The 20,322-nt window shown below is 43.1% G+C and overlaps 1 protein-coding gene across 3 annotated transcripts in view; it reads right to left on the bottom strand.

Moving 5' to 3' along the window:
• The window catches only part of SNX8 (sorting nexin 8), a 29,128-nt gene that overhangs the window by 8,568 nt on the left and 238 nt on the right, over window positions 1-20,322 (bottom strand). Inside the window, exons 1-5 of one of the 3 annotated variants that reach the window (XM_024215053.3) lie at window positions 17,484-17,548; window positions 7,516-7,706; window positions 5,563-5,680; window positions 1,756-1,877; window positions 923-1,003 (exon numbers count right to left, since the gene is read on the bottom strand). In XM_024215053.3, the coding sequence (XP_024070821.1) occupies window positions 923-1,003; window positions 1,756-1,877; window positions 5,563-5,680; window positions 7,516-7,656 (462 nt within the window). In that variant the 5' untranslated portion in view covers window positions 7,657-7,706; window positions 17,484-17,548. Of the gene's footprint in view, window positions 1-922; window positions 1,004-1,755; window positions 1,878-5,562; window positions 5,681-7,515; window positions 7,707-7,806; window positions 7,825-17,483; window positions 17,549-20,322 lie in introns of those variants that run through there. The other 2 variants (XM_024215055.3, XM_024215052.3) reach the window with 2 other exon arrangements.

Below are 20,322 nucleotides of genomic sequence, written 5' to 3'. Positions count from 1 at the left end.
CATTATGATGTTCCAGGCCTATCAGTGACTCCAGCCCTGCAAACTCAACCAGGTATTACAAGCTGAGTTGAGCTGCTTCTGGCTTGTACCTCATCAGTAAAAGATTGTGCAACCAGAGTTTAGTTAACAATTCCACTCGTGACGCATGGGCCACAATAGGATCCACCTCAGTCTCCCATAGCTGGGTTTGCTCTGCAGAGCTAACATCAGTAAAAGTTTGAATAGTCCCTAGTGTCAAGCACTGTGAATAATACACACATAGGGGGCAGGACTGCTGAATAATAAAGGGACCATCTTTATTATTTATTTGTATTGCGATAGCACCTAGGAGCCCCAGTCACAGACCAGAACCCCATTATGCTAGGTGCTGTAAAGACCTCTTTTTTTTTTTTTTTTTAAACCCATAAGCAACATTTAACCCTTCACTCACTGCTTTATTTTCCCCTCACCCCAGGCTGAACTTCCACAAAAGCAAGCAACTCAGGGGAGCAGTGATGTCAGGTTCAGCAAGCATGATACACAACTAGGGTACAGCAGCCTTCCCCAAACAAACAAACAAACCATGGTGAGATTCATAGCTTCTCTCATAGACAGAGAGGGATGATGACACAAAGGAATAGCAAGCGACAGGATGAACTTTCAAACTATGTGCATTTGGACAAACACTTCTCTCATACTAATTTTGTACCATTTTACTAAGCAGACCCAGGCTGGACATTCTGGGCCTGGAAATAACCAACTATATGTTTTGTGATGAAGAAAACAGAAGATCAAGTCAAAAGAAGGTCCCTTACAGTTCTCTGTGGAAATTGTTCCTTTCCTCTTCAACTACAGCCCCTCTCTTTTACCCAACAGATACAAGACCTTGTGAACATGGGCTACCGGGATTAAGATTGCAATTATGCACCATAAAGAAAAATACCTTGGCCCGGGGGGCTAGTTGGCAAGTCATGAACTCGTCTCCCACTCCTTGGACCAACTCCCTCAGCTTGTTTTGCACATCCTGGAAAAGCAAAAGAAACGACCAACCAACCAATTCAACCCATCTGGCAATTCCCACAGTGACAATGAAAGGCAATTTCAATCCTGTTAAAACCTGGGCCTCCTCATGCACTAAAGCAACAATCCACAGCTGATGGTTGCTTTTATTACACACGGAAAGGGTCCACCTTTTCATGGCATTTAACCCTTCCTCCTGGAGGGAAAAATCAACCTCTCATGCCAAAGCGGCAGAGAAAAAAGTGATTCCATATACTGAGCCCATTTGTAGGCCCTGACCCATCTCTCTCTATGAATTTCCAACTCCTGTATCACCCTCTTCCCAAAAATTTAAACACATACAAATGTTAACCCTCCACCTCAAATGCTGTATTCGTCTGAGGAGAAAGTTCTTCCTGTGCTAAAAGTCTGCATTAGGAGACTGAGAAGTCCTAGAACAACAACGTTTCTTAGCTCTCCCCTGGTCAAATACCTTTCTGGGGAGTATCAGAGATAAGGAGTGGTGTGACATATATTGCCACAGGAAAGAGCATTATTTTCAAGAGATCATGCCTACAGCATTGCAGAGATGACACATCTCACTGTCCAGTAGCAGAAGTACCTAGTGTGGACGATATGCTCCACTAGCCCCTTGTAGCCAGGATCACAATTGTGGGGATGACAAATGTGCAGGCAATAGGCAGCTCTAAACTCGGTAACTGTTTCCCAGTGCACAGGAGGATATGCATACACGTGGCATCATCAACAAATACTCACCGAGCCACTAAAGGAGAGAAAGAGCTTCAGGAGCACATCTTCTGAGAAAGGGGGATGTCGAGCCACCAGATTAATGAAACGCTTCAGAGCCCGCCGCCTAGACTCTATGAATTCTCGGTCAGCTACAGGAGGGAACACTACATTAGTGTTAATGCATCAGGCATTGCAACAGGCTCAGAAAGAGGGAAAGGCAGCATCAAGTCCAACTGCTCCCTTGCATTTACATCTGCAGCAAAACCCAAGAACAGTACTACTTGTGCCTTCTGGCAGCTCCATGCAACAGGTCTGCTGGGTTCACTGGTCTAGCCATTGATTAGCAGAACACTGCAAACCCCCACTCCCTCAAATGGTTTGTTACAGCCTGTCTTAAGTTCCGCAAACCCTTCTGCACCTATTTACCTCAACAGGACTACCCGGGTGAGTCAAGTTAAGCACGTGTGAATTTGCAGGATTGGAGCCTTAGATTGCAAGCTCTTGTGTACAGGGAAGCTATGTCTACACTAGCACTTTTGTCAGTAAAACGTTTGTCAGTCAGGGGTGTGAAAAAACACACTCCTGACCGACGTTAAGTTTCACCAACAGAAGCACCAATGTGGACAGCGCTATGCTGGTGAGAGAGCGACTCTCGCTGACATAGCTACGGCAGCTCGTTGGGGGTGGTTTAATTATGCTGACAGGAGAGCTCTCTCCCGACAGCAAAGAGCGGCGAAACGGGAGACCTTACAGCAGCGCAACTGCAGCCGCTGCAAGATCTATAGTGTAGACATAGCCGGAGCTTCTCTTCCTTTATTTTTATGCTGCATCTGGCACAATGGGATTCTTATCCTGTGTGGAGCATCTGGGCACTACTGCAATACAGATAATTTTTATAAGCACCAGCTACAAATTCTGGTCCAACGACAAGTAAATCATCCCAGATCTTTAATAGATGACGTGCCAAGCAAAATTAACATTTGTACCCTTTTTTGCTCCTTTATGTTGTGGAAAGATGGCTTCAAAATATTTTCCCCAGAAGTTCCCTTGCCCCATACATTGTTTGGGTTGGGATTTTTTTCTTTGTTTTGGTTTGGTGTGTTGTGTTTTGTTGTTGTTAATTTGTTTTTTGTTTTGTTAAAACTGGTTTTCCTCTTTTCTATGGAAGACTTTGCTGAGACCTTTGGAGGACAATTCACAATAAACTAAACCCTAAGGTGCAGTTCTCCTAGATCCTAATTGTCAGGCTACAAGAAGTTCAGCAACTCATCCTCCCGGAAATGGGAGGGGCTCAGATTTCAGACTATTGTCATGTCCTTATCCAAGTAATTCAAACATCATGCTAAAGTCTTCCAGGAAGAAGTGAAGGCCAGAGCTGATATTTGTAAAGTTAAACAAAAACAAAACAAAAAAGTAGCATCTCTTTGTTTTTTTAAGGGAGAAGAAAGGGTTGCAAAGAAAACCATGCAGCCTTCTAAGTACACAAATAGCCTAGAGACCCCCCCACCACAGCTTATTAGAATTGTCCCTGGCAACATTTTCACATCATAAAGGGACAAGTGAAGGGCATCACAGCCTTTTGCTTCCCAGTTCACCTTTAACTTGAGTTTGTTGGCCACCAGCGGTCCCATAATGATCCTTAACTACCAAGTGATTTTCAGTTGCTCGAGTCACAAGTCCACTAAAACCTTGTGCTCTGCCATTCTGCTTCCGTGTTTTATTAATCTAACTAGACATATCCACCCACTGATAACATGCAGTGAAACAGCAATTACCAGGACGAATTTTAACAGTAGTTCTGTTTCTTGTAAAGTTTTCTAGGTCATCGGTACTTACTACCACACATGGAAAGACAAACTCAAGTCAAAGTGCATGGAAGGGAAGGAGAGAGTGGTGAAACTCTGCTCCGTTCCAATTGCTTCCTGCCACTCCCTTTCTTTATGGTTCATACACAACCCTGGAGAGAACTAGCAACAAGGAGATTTAAAAAAAAAAAAGGAAAAATTAAGATGGGGAAAAAAATCAGAAGGCAAATTACTTCCTAAATGGGAGATTTGTTGGACTACAGAATAGTCTCCCATGGGAAGTGATGGAAGTGCCAACATTTGGATAATTTAGAAACACACAGAATAAAGGAGTGGAAGATATATAGTAGAGAATAATCCAGTACTAATATGGGGCTGGAAAACGATAACCTCGTAGATGTTTTGCGTCTCTAACTTCTATGATATCTGTACTCACTGATAAATCCTCTTAAATAAAATGATCAGCAGTGAAATAGTGTTGACATTCAGTATTGGTGCCATTAGTTATTGTTAGGTTTAAGCGTCAGCTCTCCACTAATATTAACAGGAGCAGGTCACTCTTCTCACAGGTATTGTTTCAGGCTGTAGGTCTTCAAATTCTCACAGACTGCACTGCATTAGATCATATTCAATAATTATCCTTGAAACCTCAAGAGTTATATTTAAAAAAAAAAAAAAAAAAACACGCCCCTGACATCTTACATTCTGCAGAAATTGACAACACGACCAGAGTAGCTCCAGAATTATCATTCTGGCCTGTTCTGGTTCACTTTAAACCCTGCGCCAGAACCGTTCACTAATTTCTGATTCTTCTTTTTCTATGGCATAATGTGGACTCCTTAAATTAAATGAATAATTTAGTGTGAAATGTTAAGCTTGGCAATATGGGCAGAAGACAAGACAGTGAAAGGCTTGTTCTTTAGCAGATAAAGCAGAAACAAAACTGTATAAAAGACTTATGTAATGTATTAAATAATAAAAATAAAACTTAAAAACAGTGTCAAGATTTCAGACTAGAGAAAAATATATCCAAAGTAGCTTTGATGTGTAGTCAAGCTTGGAGTATTTCACTATCCACAAGTACATTGTAACCATTAGAATATGAAGGAAATGATAGTCTGATTCCAAACCCATCATTAATCTTTTTAGTTTCTATTTTGACTCTACATAACTAGACAATCTGTTTTTAAAGCAGAACAAGAAAAAAGCTACTCCTGAGATAGGTGATTTTTGTAAGAGAAGAACAAGAATCTCTCTGATAGGAAGATACCTTTTATATATGCATAGTTACTTTATTCACGTGGCCAATATTGGTATAGAAAGGTTTCCGGGGGAGATGACACAGCCTGGAGAACCTATTTACTTACAGTCTCTGTGCTTGTAAATAAAGGCCATAAGCTTGAACAAAGAAAAATTGGAGTAAGCCACACTCTCACTGAGGGATGTGAACATTTTTTTATACACTAATTTCTTTTGGAGTATTTAAACCTTTTCATATGCAAATAATTTTCCCCACTTTCCATCTTTATGGTTCTCCCACCACAGAAGAGAGAAGGGGTATCTAAAGCATCTTTCATACTCAGAGCACTTCTCAAAGCAATGTGCTACAGTACATGCTGCAACTGCTTAATGGTACAGTAGCCATTCTGCACTAGTCAATGTGCGTCAGGACCACCGACATTATAACCTACTTTACTGGGGAAGAAATAGCTGAAACTCTACCCTATTCTAGGTCTATCCCTCACTCTAGGGCTAGCCTTACTCTTTTCATGAATGCCATAGGATTTTCAACTTACACCTGGAGAGTCACCAGTGGAACTTTACATTAATGTCTTATCTGAAAATGACTTCCAGCAATGCAGTGCTGGCCTCCCCAAGGTACGCTGTCACACTACACTGTCAGCACTGCTTTTTGAACCAGAGAACAACAAATGCTATGGATTCTTCGAGACACGTGCATTCTTGACTGTATTCTCATGAGCACATTCATACCAGAGCCCATTCAGTCACTAGGAAGACCCAGGTTTACCTCCCAGCATTCTCTTTGGAGGAAGTGCAGGCACCATACGATATGGGAACTTCTGAAGCAGCATCTCATGGAATACCACAAAGTCATTGTATCGCCTGTACACAGAGCACTTGAAGCGCTGCAATAGAGAAAGAAACCTCACAATACCCAGTCAGGAACAATAGCAGCATTTCAGTAAAGTTAAAGCCACATGTGGGATTTAAGAGAATGGCTGGTACATTTCTTGGATTTGCAGATCACTTGCTTTAAGCTAACAGTTAAAAAAAAAAAAAAAAAAAAAAAAAAAAAAAAAAAGTCACACAGAACCCTCCAGCCACCTCTCAGTTATGCACTTGGATGGCTTAATATAAATTGGATAGCTTGCTGGTGGGTTAGGTCCCTTTGGGAACAAGAGTTTCAGCAAAGGGCACATTTCAAATTCCATACACACAAAACATGGGGGCAAAGACATTTTATAAAGGAAAGGGGAGATGTTTTCTGTGGTTTACTGGAAGGAGGTGATAGATGTCCCTAAACTTGCTGTGATTCCACATAATTCCTCCACCAAACCGGTCTCTCTCTCCTGCATCACACAAAGACATAAAGGAACAATACAATTGCAATGAGCACCCTATCATCATTAAGGAGTATTTCAATGCTGATGTACTCCAGTCACGATTCCAGTTCCTGGTAACATCCACCAAACCAGGTCTAATGCCAGGGGAAGCAAAATAGCTTTAAGCAAACATAATTCTCAGCCCTCCAAAACCCAGCTCTTTGACCTTTTTTAGTGAGTCATGCAGCAGAATGAGGAGAAAGTGGGAATTGTTGTGGGATTCCTAAAACAGCCTGAAGTTCCTTATAACCTTAGTTTCAAGACTTTTGCATTTCTGATGTCAGATTGCAGGAATGAACAGTGAGAACACCCAGGTTTTGGAGATTAATTTGGGTCCAAAATGAGTGATGTAGCATATAAAGAGAGACACTTGAAAGGCACATTGACAAGTCATTTAAAAAACACATTTGGCTGATGGAATAGCATGTTGAAAAGACCAAATGTCATCACATCCAGCCACATTACATTTGCATCGTACACTGCTAGTTCTTATTGCAGAGCTGTGCAATTTCAGAAATAACCCAACTTGACAAATAACTGGAGCACAATGGATACAGCTCTTAGGACTTCCTCGTATCTGCTCAGCAATCAGCAGTCTGATTTGTTCTTGGAGATTTGAGCTGGTGCCCAAGCCTCTTTATGAAGAATCTCATTACACAGAAAGAGAACTGTTGGAAGAATGACGGCTCAGGGAATTGGTAATGGGATAAGAAGTCTCTCAAACCTGTGATCCAAAGATGACTCTGGCTAAGGACAGTAGTCACTGAAAATTGCTACAACACTGTCAGACAGTTGCTTCTTTGGTGACCTGTGTGGAGTGAGCTGGTGCTCTTGGGCCAGTTCTTATGGGACGGATAGCCTCATCAAAAAACCACCACCCCATCACAGAAGACACTAGTGAGCAGTCTCACAAAGGGGATAAAAACTGAGTTCCCCTCTTGCTCCAAAGGTGGTCCCTACAGTCAGGATTGGGGAAGTGAATTGGCAGTGGCATGGGAGAACCTGCATTGCTGCTGGCTGTGCCATATGTGCATTCATATACAGTCTAGTCTTCAAGTGAGTTTGGTAGTTACACTCTAGTCCTCAGAAGATGTCCATTCACCTTACAAAACGACAACAGTATTTGTCAGTCCCTGCTTTGGAGAGGCCCAATATTGGAAAAGCAGAGGTTAGGATTAAGCTGCAGTGGCAAAACTGTAAAAGATACCTACATGAATGCCTGACTCAAACCAGCATCACCAATACATTGAACAGATTAAAAAAAAAAGTATCTGGCTTTTGAATACAGGTTAAACAACTGCATGGAAACTCCTACGGGAACACGTTCTCCCACAGACACCAGTGTTCTCCCACATTACCTTGCTGGAAACTTCATACTCCACGTGTTTCAGAAAGAGGCCCTTCTTCTCAGGTATAAGCTCCACCTGCACAGTGTCCTTGCTCAACAGCTCTTGTAGGGTGTGGGAAAGCAGCAGCGGGTTTCCCTGGGGCGTCTGCATTAGCAGCTGTTCCGGATCCTTTGGCTCAATTACTGGAGGCTTTGCCAAGTCTAAAAGAAAGAAGAGAAAACTGCAGTTTTTGAAAGAAAAACGGAGTGAAAGAAGGAGTCTTAAAATATCCTGTTCCTCTGCTATGTCCTCTCACAGCACCTCAACACAAGTCAGAAGAGCAACCAAGGCACTCCTTCCACAAGAGGCTCTGCCCATTTAACTACCTCTCCCACTCTTAGCATACTTGGTACCGCCCTCTCCACAACACCCTGAGCATCGCCTATTACACTTAGTCATGAAGCCAGCTCTGCTTCTCTGTTACAGGCCAGATTTGTTCTGTGAATCAGCTATGAGGCCTGCATTTCCTGTCTGTGCAGCTCCCACCGCAGCAGAATCTGCCAAGCTAAGTGAATACCTAGCTCAGCACTCTTGGATCCTGTCTAGAACAAATTGTGGAAGGAAAGAAACTGTTATTTTAAACTGCAGAGTAGGAATTAATATATTACTTTCACATGTCCTTAGAACAGAAGTGGGCAAACTACGGCCCGTGGGCCACATCCGGTCCGCGGGACCCTCCTGCCCGGCCCGGGAAGCTAATCCCCAGCCCCTCCTCTGCAGCCTCAAGCGCGCGGTGCCACCAGCGCAATGCTCTGGGCGGCCAGGCAGCGCGGTTGCAGAGCTGCGGCCTGACCCGGTGCTCCAGGCAGCGCGGCTGTAGCGCTGCCAGCCACCGGTGCTCCAGGCAGTGCGGTAACGGGGCAGGGAGCAGGGGGGGTTGGATAGAGGGCAGGGGAGTTGGGGGGAGGGTGGTCAGTGGGTGAGGGTGTGAATAGGGGTCGGGGCGGGGGAAGGGAACAAGGGAGTTGAATGGGGGTAGGGGTCAGGAAGGGGGGGGGTTGGATGGGGTGGCGGAGAGCAGTCAGGGGCAGGGGTTCCAGGGGTGGTCAGGGGACAGGGAGAAGGGGTGGTTGGATGTGGCAGGAGTCCCGGGGGAGCCGTCAGGGGTTGGATAGGAGGCGGGGGCCAAGCCACGCCTGGCTGTTTGGGGAGACACAGCCTCCCCTAACCGGCCCTCCAGACAATTTTGGAAACCCGATGTGGCCCTCAGGCCAAAAAGTTTGCCCGCCCCTGCCTTAGAAAGAAAGGAGGCACTTCACTTGACAGAACTTAATTAATCTCTATGATAGTATAGTGGGGTATGTGGGAATTAATTAGCCCCATTAATAACTTAAGCACCTCCATGCACTGAAGCTCCAGACAAGAGGCTTCTTGAATAGGGCAGCCAACTGGGCAAATTTTCACTCAGAGCAAGCTTCCAACTTCACATATCAAGGGTCATGCATCCTAGGTGGTGCAGCTTCTTACAATGAAATCAAGCACCCAGCTGTGCAGCTTGGACAGACCAGTTCCCCAATAATTCTAAGCAATACATTATCAGTGATTCAGAATGGCTCTGAAATACAGACCACCTCCCCGGGGAACAACCAAATACAGAAAGGGGGTGATAATCTGGGGTACTCCCTTACTAGACATACTGCAGCTCAGCTACACACCTTGACTTTACTGCATAATTACACATACCCCTCTACCCATATAGAACACTGTCCTCGGGAGCCAAAAAAATCTTATCGCATTATAGGTGAAACCGCGTTATATCGAACTTGCTTTGATCCGCCGGAGTGCGCAGCCCCCCAGAGCGCTGTTTTACTGCGTTATATCCAAATTCATGTTATATCGGGTCGCGTTATATCGGGGTAGAGGTGTACTATGCAACAGGTACATTCATATAAGTGCTTCCCAGGTCATGGGAAATAGAGATTCCTTTCCTGTTTCTAATCCCACTGTAAAGGGAAGCTATAACCATGCTATCCTTCCAAGCAGGCAGGAGCTGGACCACCTGGCTGAACTGGGCTAAACGTTTGTGAGCAGAAAAGATCTGGCTGGTTTAGGATCAAGAGATGTTAACATCCTCCAGTGACGTAACAGAGGGGCTTCAAGCAGTAGCTCAACAGAAGGGTATGGAATAGGGTATAACACTAGGGTATGGAAAAGGAAATTCATTCACAGAAGGCAGAATCAAAGGTTCCTTTTTCTAACTTGAAAGCCCTGTCCTTATGATAAGGTTTTACATCCTGTTTGCTGTAAGCCCAGATAAAGCAGAAAACTAGTCCATCTGCAATTCCACCGACACACTGCTTCAAGATAGAGATCAGGCAGTTTGTTCAGTTTTCTGCAGATATTTGACTTTTTTTAAGTAAAGCAAACCAAATCCAGGACAAATGACCATACAAGTCTAGTTAGTCGTCAGATTCCTGCTAATGTGACTCAAAGAAGCGAGCCTTGAAACCTCAGCATTGCTCAGGATAACAAATCACCTGGCAACTGCCTATATAATAGCTTCTAGAAGATTTACATGCCAGTAACTTGGAAGAAATCACTGCAATCTGATTTAATATTAATATTGTTTACTCCTGGATGACATTGCAACATATCTGTCCTTCCAGCCAAGAGGCAGATGCTACAAAGGCTTCTACTGGACTAGGAAAGAGGGAAGGAGAGGTAGAAGACAGTGAGGTCAGGACAAAGGTAGTGAGGTAAAAGGCAGGTTCTCTAATGCAGTAGAAGAATCCTCCCCCATTTCATCTTTGATAGGGCAGCACTTTGATATGTAAAATCTTTTATCAAAGGCAGTACCACTTCAGCTTCGCAATGACATTAAATGCCTTCAGTCAACAGTACCCAACAGACACAAATCATCCCATAATGTTAAAATCAATCCACAGAATTAATTCACATTCCTACAACCAGAAGAGCCCCTGAAAGAGATGATTTCTCCTTTCCTAATCCAACACCAAGAGGGATTTTAAATTACTTGGTTGCCTTCTTAGGAGGTGTACAATTTGGGGCCACAGCTTCTTTCACAGAGATGCTGTCTCATCAAGGAGACTAATCACTAGTTAGATCAGCTTCAGGAACTCTTTGAGTGTAAAAAGCTGGGTATTTCTTCTCCTTCCACACCCCACAGGCCCTCTGAGCCATCCAAGCTTCTCTCCTAACCACTCTTCAGCAACCTCACCCACTTCTGACTTCAGGCCTTCTTCCATGCTGCCTCAGACATCTGGAGCAGCCCTCTGAAGCACACCAAACTCACCACCACCACCACAAGGCTTCTGAATATCCACCTATTCCCAGTAAGCATTCTAGCAATAGTGACCATACTGGGACAGCTTGAGTTTGTTCTCTTGATTTGTACCCTCTCATGCATTTAGCCTGGAAACTCCCTGGGACACGGACTGGTTTTCTATTTGGCAGAGTTCTCCCACTGCAGTATACACAGGCAGCACCATTTACATAACAAATACCCCAGTGCTTGTTCCAAATTACAGAGTAAGGAGGCCTGGCACAAAGGCATGCTTTCAAGTAACTGTCTCCAGATGCAGAATATAGCATTTCAGCCCTTGTCCTAGGGTAAGTGGATTCTCCATCTCTTGATGCCTTTCTGGAAGATATCCTTTAGCCAAACACAAGTTAATACATGGATAACTGGGTGAAATTTAGTGGCCTATGATACACAGGAAGATGAGACTGCATGATCTAATGGTCCTTTCTGGTAATAAAAATCTGTGAATCTATAAAAACATGCAATTGAACATCCCATTGTAGAGAGGACTTATCTTATCACCGCCCCATACCTAAACCCAATTTGCTGAGAGTACCCTTTTCCACCTTCAGGTTATTTAATAACTTATTTCATGTGTAGACTCAGGGCTATCTGAGCACCTCAAACAGAACTCAGTGGTTCTCTGCGCTGTCATGTGAGTAACTCATGTTCAAAGGAAGAAAGACAGGAAAACAATCTTTTAACCAGGGACTGGTTAAAATGTGACCCACGCATTTCCTGAGAGGACAGGGTCAACCAACACTAATGTAAAACCCCCTCCTCCGTATGCCAGTATTCACTCCCCATCATCCTACTTGCCGACATATAAAATAAAGTAAAAATTCCACAATAAGAGACTTGCACTCCTCCAAACCAGAGGTTTAGCAAGAAATGGCAATCCTTAGAAACAGACAGGAGGGGAAAGATGGGCATCCAAAATTTGAGGACCATAGGGGGAAAGAACCTGCAGGAGGAATCCTGAATCCTCCAACGTTTAGCTGTAACCCTCAGAACACTGGCATAAATCCACCCAAATTAATGTTCAGAGCAACCTTATGAAAAGTATTCAGCTTCCAAAGGGTTAATAATGTGAATGGCCCTTAGATTCCTCCTGGGGTTTAGAGCTCACACTGCACACTAGGGGAAAAAAATGCAGAATGAAACCCCATCTTGAGGATCTCTGCAAGACATGTGTTGCCCATTGCAATTTTAGCATGCTACTCCTAAAACCTGCAATACTCTTCCTGTCTTCATCTATTATCAAGCACCCGCTTATTCTCTAGTCCCCTGCCTAACACCCACCTCTTCAGTGAATCCCTTCTCCTCATCAATAATCCCCAGACTCAATCTCTCCTGAAATGTTTTGTAGCTTATTTAAATTGCAAGATTGTCTATGCATGCATAGACATGCATGCATCAATTATGATACCACACACATAAATGTGTATTAATTAGGGCTGTTGATTAATCGCAGTTAACTCACGCGATTATTAATTTTTGAGTTAACGATTAAAAATTTTAATCGCAATTAATCGCAGTTTTAACAATACCATACCAATTGAAATTTATTAAATATTTTGGATGTTTTTCTACATTTTCATATATACTGTATTCTGTGTTGTAATTGAAATTGGTGTATATTATTTTTTATTACAAATATTTGCACTGTAAAAATGATAAACAAAAGAAATAGTATTTTTCAATTCACCTCATACAAATACTGCACTGCAATTTCTTTGTGGTGAAAGTGCAACTTACAAATGTAGATTTTTTTGGTTACATAACTGCACTCAAAAACAAAACAATGTAAAACTTCAGAGCCTACAATTCCACTCAGTCCTACTTCTTGTTCAGCCAATCACTAAGACAAACAAGTTTGTTCACGTTTATAAGAGATAATGCTGCCCTCTTCTTATTTACAATGTCACCAGAAAGTGAGAACAGGCATGTGCATGGCACTTTTGTAGCTGGCATTGCAAGGTATTTACGTGCCAGATATGCTAAACATTCATATGCCCCTTCATGCTTCGGCCACCATTCCAGAAGACATGCTTCCATGCTGATGACGCTTGTTAAAAAAAATAATGTGTTAATTAAATTTGTGACTGAACTCCTTGGGGGAGAATTGTATGTCCCTTGCTCTGTTTTACCCACATTCTGCCATATATTTCATGTTATAGCAGTCTCGGATGATGACCCAGCACATGTTGTTCATTTTAAGAACACTTTCACTGCATGACAAAACACAAAGAAGGTACCAACGTGAGATCTCTAAAGATAACTACAGCACTCAACCCAAGGTTTAAGAATCTGAAGTGCCTTCCAAAATCTGAGAGGGACGAGGTGTGGAGCATGCTTTCAGAAGTCTTAAAAGAGCAACACTCCGATGAGGAAACTACAGAACCCAAACCACCAAAAAAGAAAAATCAACCTTCTGCTGGTGGCAGCTGACTCAGATAATGAAAATGAACATGCGTCAGTCTGCACTGCTTTGGATTGTTATCGAGCAGAACCCCAGAATGGGTGGGTCAGCATGCATGCATGTCCCCTGGAATGGTGGTTGAAGCATGAAGGGACATATGAATCTTTAGCGCATCTGGCACGTACATATCTTGCGACGCCAACTACAAAAGTGCCATGAGAACGCCTGTTCTTACTTTCAGGTGACATTGTAAACAAGAAGCAGGTAGCATTATCTCCTGCAAATGTAAACAAACTTGTTTGTCTGAGCGATTGGCTGAACAAGAAGTAGGACTGGGTGGACTTGCAGGCTCTAAAATTTTACATTGTTTTATTTTTGAATGCAGTTATTTTTGTACATAATTCTACATTTGTAAGTTCAACTTTCATGATAAAGAGATTGCACTACACTACTTGTATTAGATGAATTGAAAAATACTATTTCTTTTGTTTTTTTACAGTGCAAATACTTGTAATCAAAAATAAATATAAAGTGAGTACTATACACTTTGTATTCTATGTTGTAACTGAAATCAATATTTGAAAATGTAGAAAACATCCAAAAATATTTAAATAAATGGTATTCTATTATTGTTTAACAGTGCAATTAATCGTGCAATTAATTTTTTTAATCACTTGACAGCCCTCGTATTAACAATAATTGTTCAAAAACATCAGTATGTGTAAAACAACCTGGGTGACCAAGCAGGTTAAACTTGCACTTGTGCTGCTTGTGTTCTCAGATCAACAGTCAGAGAACACAAAAGGATAACTTCAGAACAGCTGCCAGTATTTTGGGAAAAACACTACTAGGGAATTAATATTAACCCTACAGAACACACTCTAAAGCTGTTAAACATTTTTCACTCTACTGACAAAGAAACCAGTTTAGGAACAGACGCAAGATTCTTGGCCAGAACCAGTGGATAATGGTGTGAATTCATTGGTATGAGAAGCTGCTTTCAGCCAACTGATAGAAGAAGTTAAAAACACCCTCTTCGAAATAATAAAATATTTAACCCTTCTGGTCATGTATGCCCTGTGTAGAACTGCACAGCTACACCTGTGAAAACATTCCCTTTGATTTCAGCAGACCACCATATAGTAAGGTTTACATATATAGGACAGTATATATGCCAGAGATATCAGGTATGAAGTGCTCCAGGAGAGCATAAGGGAGAGTTAGTAACAAACAGAAGGGATTTTGCTACCTTCTGCAATCCATCCCTTTACCTAAAGAATAACTCAAAGGAAGCTGCTCTTTTTGCACTCTTATGTCAGGATACACAAATCTGGGTAAAAATAGTCACGGATACCATCCATCCCTTGCAGTAATGGCAGCTCATTGATAAATTCCTGTGTGCATGCACCTAGTTCAACAAGACAGGAAGACTCCCAATTTGCACTCTCTATAATTGGTCATCCATAGGATCACAAGACCTGCAAGTCCATATTGTGCAGATTCCACCTGCCAGTACAGGTCTCTTTGCTACACTACATCAATTTTGTATGCATGCATATATGCACATTTACTTTAAAAAGAGGAAGGTTTGTCTAGTGCAGTGATCGGCAACCTTTGGCACGCGGCCCATCAGGGAAAGCCGCTGACGGACCGGAACTGTTTGTTTACCTGCAGCGTCCGCAGGTAATGTGCTGCCGAGGGATGTGCTGGCCACCGCTTCCCGCAGCCCCCATTGGCCTGGAATGGTGAACCGCGGCCAGTGGGAGCGGCGATCGGCCAAACCTGCGGACGCTGCAGGTAAACAAACAGTCCCAGCCCGCCAGCAGATTTCCCTGACGGGCCGCGTGCCAAAGGCTGACAATCCCTGGTCTAGTGGTTAAAGCACAGGACATAGAATCAAGGGGTAGGAGTTTTATTCCTGGTCAAGTTTTGTCAAGTCAAACTCTCCAAACTTTGTTATCCCCATTTTACAGATGGATAAAAACTAACAACTCCCTACCTCACTAGTGTGTTTTGAGGCTGAATTAATTCATAGTTTTAAAGGGCTCAGACATCCTCAAATATAAGGTGCCATAGAAGTAGTTATGTTAGCAACAGCAGATTTCCTACAAGAAGACAAAAAACGTTCTGGAAGCAACAAAGCTAACCCTTCAGGAAAGGAAGCTGAAATTTCCTCATCATTATCACAGGTCAAAGCCTCAGGGAGAAGAGGTGGCTTCACATCTCAAAAGAGGGAAGCCAGAGCTGTACATTTATGCATAGGGAGACCTCAGATTTCCCCTTGGCAAAAACAGATGTTTCACTTACACTTCTGAGCCAGGAGCATTGAAACAATAATATAAGTATCATTCATCAGCATTTCCCGTCCCCTTCCACAAAAACCTCAGGAGTTACAGATTAAACATACAATCTATTTACTATATCAGTTAACCCCTCTCAATCCCCTCACCTCTTAATTCCCCCTTTTCTTGTCCATACCAACCTTCCTTGAACATCTGGCTTGTCCCCCAACTGAAAATTCAATTTGTTTTCCCTCCCTCATCTTATGTTGAAAGGTCTTACATAGTTTGAAATCTCAAAGAGAAAACAGTAACTCTAAAAGTGTGTTGTAAGGAAGCCTTTCCTTTCCCCATCAAGGGGCCTAGCATGCTTTTGATACTCAGCTGTCAGGAGTTTTTCTTGTTTTTAAGTCTCCTGTAAATTCATCTGATCTACCAGCGCGAGACCCAGGAGAACACAGTCCACTTTGTCCAGCAGAATCTTCTATTTACTATGCAGGTCTGTGTTCAACATGAAAGAGAAGGCATTCTTCTGACCAGGTTCAAAGTAAGCTATCCATTAGGTTTCCCTTCAGCTGTAACTTCTGTTAGCTGAGGGCGTGTGAATTATACTATTTTTGCTCCTCCCTTCTCTCCAACATACAGCTGCCTGCAACCTCCATCCCACGCCGACCTCCCACACACCCAAAAAGGACACCTATTCAATTCCATAATAGATAATTACAAAGCATTATGATGTGGGGACTAGAAAGATCTTGCTCTTCACTTTTCATGTCTGTCCAACCCAAGCATTCCTGGTGAAGACCTTTTAGTCTCAAGCATGTGTCTTGGAGCTTCAGCACTTGCAAGGGCTGCTCCAGCCTTCACTTCTGATTCTGTGGATCAGGCAGGGAGTTAATGACACCACTCAAAACATTTGGGTACTGTCTTACCTAAAGACTGTTTAATAAAATAATAACAATTAGCATTTCTCCAGCACCTTTCAGTCACAGACTTCAAAATGCTTCACAAAAAAGGATAAGTATCATTATCCCCATTTTACAGAAGGGAAACCTATGGCCAAATTAAATTATTTGTCCAATGTCACACAGTGATTGTGTGGGAGAACAAGGAATTGATCCCAAGCCTCCTGAATCCCAGCCTTGTGCCCTGTCCACTCAACCATGCTGCTTGTTCTCCAAGTGATTTTCCAAGTCTCGATAAGACAAGGAATCCTTATACCGTACACAGAGCACATTCCATCCACAAACAAGGCAGAAGATCATAGCCCCAATGTACAGCTACAATAATAAAAATAATAATAATTAAGTGAGATACAGCTACAAATTGGAGAAATAGCAGGATTATAGGAAAGACTCCACTGAGGAATATTCCCATGGACTATAGAGAGAGCAAAGTCATGGCCAGTGCAGACTTCAGTCCTCAATTCAAGATCAATAAACTGTTGCTCTTAACGTATGGGTGTGGCAAGAGATAAAAAGCAAGTAAACAGTAACTGAAACAAAGCTTAGCCCCCTAAACTCAAAAGATAACCTGAGCTTAATGACTAGGCATGTAACTGCTGTCCAAAAGACTTTCCTCTTTGAAGATGGTTTTCAGGAAGTCACCAGCCACAGCAACCTTGCTGGAATCCCCCAGCAAGATGAAACTGCATTAAGTACATTCCACGAGAAGTTCTAAAGTTAGAAACTGTCAAGCTTCTGCAGTCCCCCTGCCCCGTTTACTCAGGCCTGGAGAACCCCATCCAAAGGAAACAACTATCCTGCTCTACTATCATTTCTTTCCTCCCTTGCACATGAAGCAGCTATCTAAGAGGAAAACTAGGGACAAAGTATTTTAACTATAGATTTATCATGCAGTAAAATAAGTGCATTGGCAAAAGACCAGTTTGGAGACAACACCAATTAAACCAATCTCTCACCTCCCTTCCAAATATTATTGAAGAGTAGAATTCCCAGCCAATGCGTTTACAGACCTTATGTTCAGAACTGAAAGCTTCAGGGGGAGGGGGGACTGCAAATTCCACTTGCCTGCAACCAGTACAATTCTCTCCTCTCTGGTGCACAAGGTCTGCACACACAGTTAAAGATTTACCACTAAAGAAAAATAAACATCTGGATTTAGCAGTGCACTTGGCTTTCAGGACTAGCCATAATAATCATCAACTCCAAAGAAGCTGCAATACAGGCATAAACAACCAAAAAGTTAACTTACTAGTGCCAGCTATTTTCTGAAAGAGTGACTTGCATCAATAATATAAGTTACTTTTTAACCTTCTATAATTAGATTCTGTTAAAAAGTACCTTTCATTCTAGGGACAAAGAAAGGCAAATAGATTAGTAGTCCACTTGTCCCGCTACAGAAAATCCATCAACAGCCTGTCTGAAGCCTCACTATTGTATAGAAGATCAGACTTGGGCCTTCCTAGAGCATACACAGCCAAACTATGGTGGTTTACAGAAGAGCTCAACCATCTCAAACTAAACAGAGACCATCAAACTCACACCACGATGATGCTAGAGATAAAAGTAACGTTGCAAGTTCATCCAGTCTACCCTCCCTTCCACAGCCAAGGCTTCCTTCACTAAAACCCAATAAGGATTCACTCCCACAGTTTACAATACAATATTTGTCAGAGGAAGACAAATGAAGATGAACAGGTCAGTCAGTTACAGAAGTACTAGACAGAAAATCAGATTAGAAACAACCGATGTCAAAACACCATCACTGTTTCATCATTAGAAGCCTCCTAAAGCAGCCAGATCAGAACTTTTCACAACAGACACACCTAACCAAGCTTGCTCTCTGGCACTATAGAACACCATCTCACAAAGACACTTGTTCTAATCTCTTACACTGGTCCTTGGCAGCAACAGCCCAGATTTATTTTACAAACATGACCAAGGGGGAGAAATGCAGTAACCCCATATCTGTAGGGTTAACAAAAGCACTCACATACCTGATGCTGGAAGCAATCCTACCAAACTTATGATTTCTTTCATGCATAAAACCTACTTACTTTTTGTTAACTCTACCTTTGTGTATTTTCCAGCGGACACAAAACACTACCCACAGAACAATAATTAGTGATCAGCGGTCTGAAGCTGCGTTAATTAACCGTATCCCTCTTTCCTCCCTCAAAGAGAAAACTGGCAGAAAACTGTCCTTCTGCAATTGATATCTGATTAATATCCAATAGATCAACTTTCAGTGGGCAGTACACTGCCTTTCAGAGAGATGGAGATGATCATACAACTGTCCCTCCCCCCTCTCATCTTTACTTACCAGGAGTCTAGTGAATTAAAAAAAAAACATATATTATACATAAATAAATAAATAAGGCACATCAGAAGCTCCCTCCCTTTCTCATTGCATAACCAACACTGGCAGAAAGTGCTGCAAGTTTCACCCAACGTCATGATCTTAAGAGCAGCTCCCAATGCTGAAGTTTTAAGAAAATGCAGCTGAATGTCTTTTTCAAGTTAGGATTTATTTTTGGCTTGCGTCAATTGGGAAAGGAGAAGTGTTCCACATCCTGGAGAGTCTGCCCAGACTGTCTATGATGACAGTGCCTAGCAGAATGCATCATAAATTTCACCAAGTGTTTAAAGTGTCACTGAATCCACTTACATAGCCACAGTAAAACAAAACACAGTAAAAAAAATTCATTTTAGCAGCTATGAAAGTGTCCAGCTATATAACTCCCAGTGAGAGTGTTTCACAGTTTGCTAGACTATTGGGTTTTCAGATTAAATTATGGAGAAGGGAACCATTAAAAATGTATCCACATCTTTAACAAATGCAAATAGTGCCCTGAACGTACTGTGGTCTTGTTCACAATTCATTCAGTATAAAAAATACTCGACTTTGCAATCCATTAGCCCTCTCTACCCTCCAGTGGTAACAGCTTCCCTTACAGGCAGGCACCAACCTCAGCCAAGATACACGAGTTCACTGCCAGCTCTCCCCCTACACAAGGAGGCAGGCTAAGCACAAGAGGAGAATGGACTCGACTCATGCCTGAGGTCAAAACCTTGGAAAGACTAGTCCAGTAAACCAGGTACTAATAGAGCCCATGATCCACAGAGTCACTGGGCAAGTCAGTTTGCCTCTTTGTGGCTTGGTCATCGCCAAGATATGGGGAGGGCACATCAATACCCCTCAGCCCAAGTCCCTGGGGAATGGGACTGGCTGAGGCATCTCTGCAGACCAACACTGAGTCTAGTTCTCTTTGGAAATGGGTGGAATGGGGCAGCCCTGGAACACACCATCACATGGCCCCGACCCAGCTCTCCTGAGGGGGAGGCAGCTCTTACATGCCTCCTCCTCAGCATTTTTTCAGGGGTGAGGGCAGGGGAGAAGGCAGCCCTGACAAACACCCTCCCCTGCCTAACTCATTTGGGGAGGCCAAGAGAAGCAAGGCATCCCTGACACCCCCAGTTAAACTGAAAGAGAAAGAGACAGCCCTGACACCCCCTCCTCCTGTATCCGGCTCCCTTGGGTGGGGGTGGGGAAGAGACAGGGCCAGATTTACACCTTACGTGCCTCTAGGCACAGCATCTTCAGCATCGTCCCCCCAGCTGACCTTCGTCTTGCACACAGTTTTAGAGAGGTAAGGCACCCCTAGGCACATGCCTACTGTGCCTAATTGGAAATCCGGCCCTGGGGAGAGACAGACACCCCCTCCTCCTGCACCCAGCTCCCTTCGGTGGGGGAGAGGAGCAGAGACAGCCCTGACACACGCTATCCTCCTGCGCCTGGCTCCCTTGGGTGGTGGTGGGGAAGACAGACCCTGACACCCCCTCCTCCTGCGC

This window comes from Terrapene carolina, unplaced genomic scaffold (assembly GCF_002925995.2).
Source record: "Terrapene carolina triunguis isolate 2854851 unplaced genomic scaffold, T_m_triunguis-2.0 Scaffold93, whole genome shotgun sequence".
In the NCBI taxonomy this organism is placed as follows: domain Eukaryota; kingdom Metazoa; phylum Chordata; order Testudines; family Emydidae; genus Terrapene; species Terrapene triunguis.
This window is presented reverse-complemented; position numbering and strand designations above follow the sequence as displayed.